This window comes from Telmatherina bonti, assembly GCF_933228915.1.
Source record: "Telmatherina bonti genome assembly, chromosome: 3".
NCBI classification, from domain to species: domain Eukaryota; kingdom Metazoa; phylum Chordata; class Actinopteri; order Atheriniformes; family Telmatherinidae; genus Telmatherina; species Telmatherina bonti.
In genome coordinates this window covers 33,659,539-33,667,653 of record NC_136621.1, presented here as the reverse complement: position 1 = coordinate 33,667,653, position 8,115 = coordinate 33,659,539, and the positions used below count along the sequence as shown (strand labels likewise).

Genomic DNA, 8,115 nt, shown 5'->3' with positions numbered 1-8,115 from the left:
TTCACATTGCCATTGTGCAATGTGATACGGTGATACTGCCATGCAGTGTACCTGTGTTTGAGTTTGTGTGTGTCTGTGATAGCTTCAGGTCCTGTTCCAGAGCAACAATTACACACACAGACAGAAGGAACCCACGACTAACAGCTAGCGAAGCACTGAGAGCTTCTGACAGGATGTTAGACTTTGAGAATTTTCTGCGGTCTCGGTTGGCTTAAGAATGGAGATCAGAATTGAGTGATGCCCTGGATTTGGGCTCTTTCTATCTCAGCGACTGCTTTGCTGAATAATTGAACACTTGGCTTGTGACTGGCAAAAAATGAGGAGGGCAGCACTGATGGTTTGGCTCAGCCTTTTGGTGCAAGGTAAGTTTTGCATGATTGATCACTTTGATATCTGTATGTGATATATGAGTGATACATGGGTTTATGTTACAAAGCCAGGCTTGCTTTCTATTTTCTCCTTGTTCACTTGATGTTTTGTCTGTTTGTTGGTGTTGCGTGATCTTTTATTGTTTTTTCTTTCTTCTATCCACTCTGCCTTCTTCCTCTGGATCCCACAGTGTCCCACTGTGCTCAGGGTCTTTATGCTCGCAAGCTTCTAAATGACCTGATGGAAGATTACTCCAATGCTCTGAGACCTGTGGAGGACACAGACAGCGCCCTCAATGTCTCCCTGCAGATCACACTGTCACAGATCAAAGATATGGTGAGTAGAGGAAATGCTCATGTAGCATGTATAATTACTATACACACGATCACAGGTATGATCCGTTAACTGAACCTTTGGCAAAACCACTATGTATATTATGTAAAACAGTATTATTTGAACTAATGCTTGGCTGCACAACAAATTTATTTAATAATGACTTTAAGAAACTAAACATGAATAATTGAGATTCACACAAAAACTGATTTGCAAATGAACAATAATACATAGGGGGAAAAACAAACTAAGAACATCTGAAACTAGAACAATATAATGTTGAATAGACATTTATATGTTAAAAAAAAAGCAGTATAAAGAATAATATTCAGCACAGCTGCTAATCCCTTTGTCTTCTAGCATTGATTGACTGATTGATTGAATATATTATTTGAACATAATGATAAAATCTAAAAACCAAAATAAAAATATAAATAAACTAAAGAGAGAAAGACACAAAGGAGTTGGAAGCATTATCTTATCTAATCCCACCCCAGTAATTTTAAACAGGTTTTAGTCATTATAAAATCACCATAATCATTAACTACCAAGCATGACATAATCTTATAATAATTATAACTCCACTCATGCGATCAATATGAATACATTTTTTGATTTAGCATGCAGAGACTGAGAGTACCGTCCTGTCCTGAACACTTATACAAAATGCACACACAACAGCTTTCTCTACCTTGATCAGAAGTATTTCCAATCTTCTAATAAAGTTAAGTCTAACCAATTTAACCGTAAATGAACTTTCAGTGATCCTCCACATGAGTTGTTTGAAGATAAGATGGCGGTGCCGCTGTTTTGTGTTTTGTGGTTTATAGAATTACAGAATTGTTTGTACAAAAGTGTATGCATTTTTTTAATGAAGGTGTTTTATGACTATTGCCAGCAAGTAGTTCTGTTTTATATATAGCAGATATTAATTCATATATATTTATTTGGGCTCCAAAGCCAGTGTATATCCTTATGGTGTATGTAGAGCCTTTTCTGCAAACCTCCAAACTGATTTGTTTAACCCACACAATTGAAATTTCATGTTTTCAAGCTAAAATTTAAATAAATGCCCTGTTTAAAAAAAAAAAAAAAAAAAAAAAGTTTCCTGTGCACATTGAACTTGCCATTTTAAATTATATTTTAAACCAAGCTAAATAAATACATATAAATACAAATAAAGAATTAAATAAATATTTCTTAAAGAGTTCATGGCACTTCTCAATACAAAAAATTTAAAACTATCTAAAATATTCTTTTATCTTTCAGAAAACAAGCTACTTAACCTGGCCTATCAGAAAGCTAAGCAAATGTTGGTTTAGCTAAAACCAATGATAGCTTGCTAAGATAGAAAGCTAAATGGTTCTCCAAAAACTAAACTTAGCAAGCTAAAGTAACGGTAGCTTTGCTAAAACTAAACTTAGCAAGCCAAATAAACATTATTTTAATAACACTACTCTAAACAAGCTAAAGTAACTGTGGTTTATCTACGACTAAACTAACATGTTTTGGTTTAACAAAGCATAACAAGCTAAGTTAACAGTGTTTTTTTCTTTTTTAAATCAACACTAAATAGTTTTTGTGGAACAATGTTAGCTGCTGGGGCTGAATTTATTTGGCAGTGCGCAGACAATTACAAGATTAAATTAAATAAAAGACACAAGGCTATTTATCACAACTTCATTGGAAAAAGAGACAAATACTCACAAATGTAAAACTATTTAAAAATTTTATTATTGTAACTCAATATAACTAATGTCACAATGTAAAAGCAGCATCTATAAAGTTCTTTCAACTTTCTCACCAGTGTGTGAAATAAAGTGTGACCTTAGGTGTGATAAAACTACAAAGAAAGTGGATTTTACATACATATGGTATGTTGGGTTTCAAAATTATTTGAACATCTTTTTTTCCTTACAATTATTGATTATAATTGATATGTGATTGTTTTTCATATTTCTAAATTTAGAAATTTAGATTTTTTTTTATTATACATTGTGAGCAATTGTCTCTTTTTCTTATAGCGTTGTGTGCAAATGTCTTGTGAGGAACTGTCACGTAATCTGTTCAGCAGTTTAACATTTAACTGAGTTTCTGTGTTATGCATGGCGAGCTCTCTTTGTGGGAGTTTTGTAAAATTTCTCTTAGATGATGTTCCCTGAGAACAGTTTATGTTAAAACATGGCTCACCAATACAGGTCCTAAAGCGTATCACAGGTTTTAGGTGTTCCCCTGCACCATCACTCCTGATTCAAATGAAAAGGAACTCAAACAGCTTGTGCAGTTTTGCAGGACCTGGTTAACAAGTCACTGATTTGAGTCTATTTCAGGTATGTTGCAGCAAGGAAACATCTAAAACCTACACGATAGAACCCCTTGAGGATTTGGGTTTTTTTTTTAACTCTGGTGTAGACTGTGGTATGGTAACATATAGGGTGCTGTAATTATTGAAATTGTAACGTAATTGTAGTTAAGTTCTGCCACCACATAACAGGCATAACCGGCTTTTTTCGTACACACTGACTATAAAACAAGATTTTAAAACAGCGCTTGTTGGAGCTGATAAAGAAAATGTTAACTTGAAGTCAATTTTAATCTCTTTTCATCAGATTATAGTATTCAGTCTTTGTAAAGTCTCATCTGAGTCTTTGTAAATCTGTGTGTAGGATGAGCGGAACCAGGTGCTAACCACCTACCTGTGGATCAGACAGGTCTGGTTTGATGCCTACCTGAAGTGGGACAAGGAGGACTACGATGACTTAGAGATGATAAACATCCCGAGTGACCTGGTTTGGAAGCCGGACATTGTTCTTTACAACAAGTCAGTATCAAGAAGCAGAATCTAAAATTAACAAATATAAACTGACAAAAAGAAGTGAAAAAGAAGGTGAAAAGGTCACATCTGACTGAGTTTATGCACCAATAAACATGTATTTTCTTCTTTATGCTTGTGTAGAGCAGATGAAGAGTCATCTGGTCCATCAAACACTAACGTCAAGCTGCGTTATAATGGCGAGATTGTCTGGGACTCTCCGGCCATCACAAAGAGCACATGTGTGGTCGATGTCTCCTACTTCCCTTTCGACTGGCAATCATGCAATCTTACATTTGGCTCATGGACCTACAATGGCAACCAGGTGTGTATCAGGAGGTAGATGAGGACCTAGTAGGTGGATGACATTTAAAATAATCATACAGACCACGCAGCAAATTTTCACCCTTATTTATTTGTTTAGATGAGACAGTGTTTGTTTGAAGCCCTTTCTGATTATTGATTATTTCTGTGATGTCACATGACTTCCAGGTGGACATTAGTTTGGGCATGGACAGCGGTGATCTGTCTGACTTTGTGGAGAACGTGGAGTGGGAATGTCACGGCATGCCAGCAGTTAGAAATGTCATGATGTACGGCTGCTGCTCAGACCCATACACAGAAATCACCTACACCCTGCTCCTGAAACGCCGCTCCTCCTTCTACATCTTCAACTTGCTCCTCCCCTGTTTCCTCATCTCCTTCCTGGCTCCGCTGGGCTTCTACTTGCCGGCCGATTCCGGGGAGAAGGTTTCCCTGGGAGTCACAGTGCTGCTGGCGCTCACCGTGTTCCAGTTGCTGGTGGCTGAGAGTATGCCTCCAGCGGAGAGCATGCCCTACATAGGTAGGGATTATCCCTAGAGTTCTATTTGCCTCATTAATGACATCTAGTAACCACACAGATCAGTTTCTACCAGGAAAAGAGTAAGATCACAAATCATTATAATAAGATGTAAAGGCCAAATTTTGACCTGTTATCAGAAATCTGATCTCAAAAGCTCTTAACTTTGATTTAAAAAGTGTTTAGTTTGACTTAATGCTTTTTCTATGTCAACATGGGACCGCCAGGTCTTGACAAATAACACAAATATTCAACTGTGTCACTGCACAGCAACTAGGACTAAAACTCTTAATCAGAGCATTTATTTTTATATAACTTCATATTTTATTTGGGGAAGAAGATTTCCATGTGACTGTATTTTATAATGACATGCTCAAAAAATTGTCACACTCAAAACTTCACTGTCACTACAAAGAAATAAGCTTATTTTGAACCAAATACATCATATTTATTTCAGCATTTTACTCTTTCAAAGAAATGTTAGAGTAAAAAGTCATCAAACTTAGGTTTTGTGACCATAGATGGTCCCTTCTTAGTTGGTCACATCCTAAAAAAATAAATTAAGAATTTACTATTATTCAGAAGATTTGTCTGATATATATATATATATATATATATATATATATATATATATATATATATATATATATATATATATATATATATATATATATATATAGTCATGGTTCACTACTGTATATTTCACAGTAGTCAGATTCTTTTTGTAGCCTGCTGCGACTTTTATTCTTATTTGGAAAATGTTGTACCCCTATTCTTGCAAGAAGGTTAATTTTATTAATTTATCATTATATTGAAGTTAACATATATATTATAGGTCACTTTTAAGGTGAGTTTAGAATCATTGTCCTGTTGTAAAACTGAAACTTAAAAAAAAGCTCCAGGGATGTTTGATTTGCCCTGCTGGCAATACTATAATAATTTCTCTGAAAGACGTTTTCTTTAACTAGTCTTCCAAATCTCAGCTTGACTTCCATGCTGCTTTATAATTGAACCCAGTTATATTCATTTTGTTTGACACACCTGCCTTATCACATCAGTGTTGTGAGCTGAAGTCTTTCCCAACTACCGTCACACAACACAAGAAGCAAAGTACCCCCTTAAGAGTAAGACAAGTTGATCACAGATGGATTTTCATTGAAAAGTTTTTTCATAGAGTGCTTTGGTTCTGGAATATTTCTTAGAAAAGTCTCAAATTAAAGATATCCATGTATGATTTCAGCTGAATCAGTTCTTTTTCTTAAGAAGCCATGATGTTTCAACAGAAAACCTGGATGTCAGTGGCTGGATGGAAATAAACTATAACTTGGCTGTTTTAAAGCCTCTTTCTGCTTCGTAGACATCCACTGTTTCCATTTTCAAGGTGGTGGGCAGCTGCTTAGTGGAGCATTTATTGACAAAGCTTTGAAATTTAGGTCACCTGGCCTCTCCTGATTATGTCAGCATTAACCTAGCGCTGAAATCCCTTAAGTTGTGTGGTGCTACTTTATTCTAGTTACTCTAAAATTGTTTAAATTAAAATAATTTGGCTAAAATCTTTCCAAATAATAAGTTGCCTCGACACATATTGACATATTGCAAGTCTTAGTAAGTGTGTAACTTTGCATTTTGCAAATTAGAGCTGTTATGCAAGCACACACACCAAAAATAACTCATTTTCTCCTCTTTCAGGGAAGTACTACATAGCAACCATGACTATGATTACAGCCTCAACTTCCCTCACAATCTTCATCATGAACATTCATTTCTGTGGCGCGGAGGCCAAACCCGTCCCCCACTGGGCGAAGGTGCTCATCATCGACTACATGTCAAAAATCTTCTTTGTCTATGAAGTGGGGGAGAACTGCACAACACCGGAAAGTGAGAGGACCCCGCTGTACCCAGAGGAACCCATGAGTGATAGAGGCTGCTACCCTGATGAGCTTTTCCACGATGGATTCTATAGTAACGACGACTCGTACAAGTATCGCAATGGCCACAGCGTGCACCACAACCAGCACCAGAAAAGCCAAGCAAATGGCAGCACCAACGGAAAGCATCACCATTACAGCAACCATAACAATCACGCTTCCAGGCTGGAGAGGGGGGAGACGAAGCAAGAGCCCATGAAGCGCTACCACCACATCAGGAGGGACAAACTGGATTATCAGGCCCCTTCACACCCACAAAACCTCCAGCACCTGAATGGTGGGCTTAAGGAGCAGATTCTCTACCCTTCTGAGAAGTACCAGATCCCATCCTGCCCCTGCTGCTGCCCGTGCCTCCAACACAAGCAGGTGACATCGCCCTCAGTCCCTCCCTGCTTCCTGAGCTGATCTGTTTACTCGCCTTGGTTTTTAGAATTGCCTTCTGTAATTCATCTGTCTGCTTCACAGGTGGTGAGGAACATCCAATACATCGCCAACTGCTTCCGTGAGCAGAGAGCGACATGTGTCAAGGTAGCGGAATGGAAGAAGGTTGCCAAGGTGATGGATAGATTTTTCATGTGGATCTTCTTCGTCATGGTCTTTCTCATGAGCATCCTCATCATCGCCAAGGCATCCTGACAGCTTCCTCATCATCTTTTCATCACTAACCCTCCAGCATTGCCGCGTGTCAGTGTTACTCAGATGTTCCTGCTTTCACACCAACATCACGCAGTCCTGTTTTGTATGCTAGAAAGTTGCATTTCATGTGTGTGTATGAGAGTGTTGGTCTGGATTCACTGCTTTGCGTTTGCCTTTCGTCTGAGGAAGTCAGTTAGTTAATGTCAGGTGTGCTTCCATGTGTCAAGGAGTGCTGGAACGGTAATACAATCCAGGCCTTGCCTTGAACATGCATGGACTCTCCATTATTGATGAGCTAACAGCCAGACATTCAGCTATAGGCATTACGGTTCTTGCATTGCGTTTTAAGCAACCACATGATGTTTTCCAGTTTGCTGCAGGACCACTAACCAGAAATACATCAAACATGGCAAAAAAGTCGCTGACAAACTCCGCACAGTCTTTGTTGGAAAACTGAGGGCAAAGTGCTTAAGAATAAGAAAAGTAACTCATACGTCAACATGAGACTTTGAAAGAAAGGTTGGATGTTTACATTTTCATGCTTTAAACTAATAATTCATTTCTAACTTTATACTAAGATCTTTAATTTAAAGTTTATGTCCTGAGATTAAAGGGTGGATATGCACATTTTCTTGCTTTTAATTAACTTACATTGTTAATAAATGGTTTAAAAAAACAAAACAAACCTTTGATATTGTGTTATTAAAAGTGGTTTAACCTTCTCTGGCATTTGTTTGTTTTGGGTTAAATCAGATTTGTTAGACACAATGCATGTATCTGTCTTGCAAAAGTGTCCATTTGTGCTGTTACAGCCGCAGGAATATTGAAACATGATCACTGGAGTTATATAACGCACATGCACGTGTCTCAAACAAAGCTCAGGAAGCAGCTTAGACACTGTAGAGGGCGGATCAGCTGTAATCCTGGAGCATGAACATTTTCATTCTGGCAGCAGCCTCTGGAGGGCAGAAGAGGATTCATTTACTGGCTTTGCAAAAGTGCACGGATAACCAGATGCAAGTGAGTAGGTTTATCTACAAGACACTTAAATATCCCAAATCAGAAATGGAATCTGTAAATTATTATCAGCACATCTTGTTAATGGTCTTTTAGTTGGAGGAGTTAAAAGAATAGGATATAAAACACTTCAGCAACTTTACTTCAACAGTTTTTCTCTGCATGATGAATGAAGATCA

The 8,115-nt window shown here is 37.6% G+C and overlaps 1 protein-coding gene across 1 annotated transcript; it reads left to right on the top strand.

The window, feature by feature from the left end:
* Positions 1–316: 316 nt before the first annotated feature.
* chrna9a (cholinergic receptor, nicotinic, alpha 9a) lies at positions 317–6,919 on the top strand (the record flags this gene model as incomplete). Its single annotated transcript, XM_079238371.1, has 7 exons — positions 317–362; positions 560–705; positions 3,369–3,523; positions 3,659–3,839; positions 4,007–4,358; positions 6,045–6,649; positions 6,749–6,919. The coding sequence occupies 7 exons, from the start codon at positions 317–319 to the stop codon at positions 6,917–6,919; spliced, it is 1,656 nt and encodes a 551-aa protein (XP_079094497.1).
* Between the last annotated feature and the right edge of the window lie 1,196 nt (positions 6,920–8,115).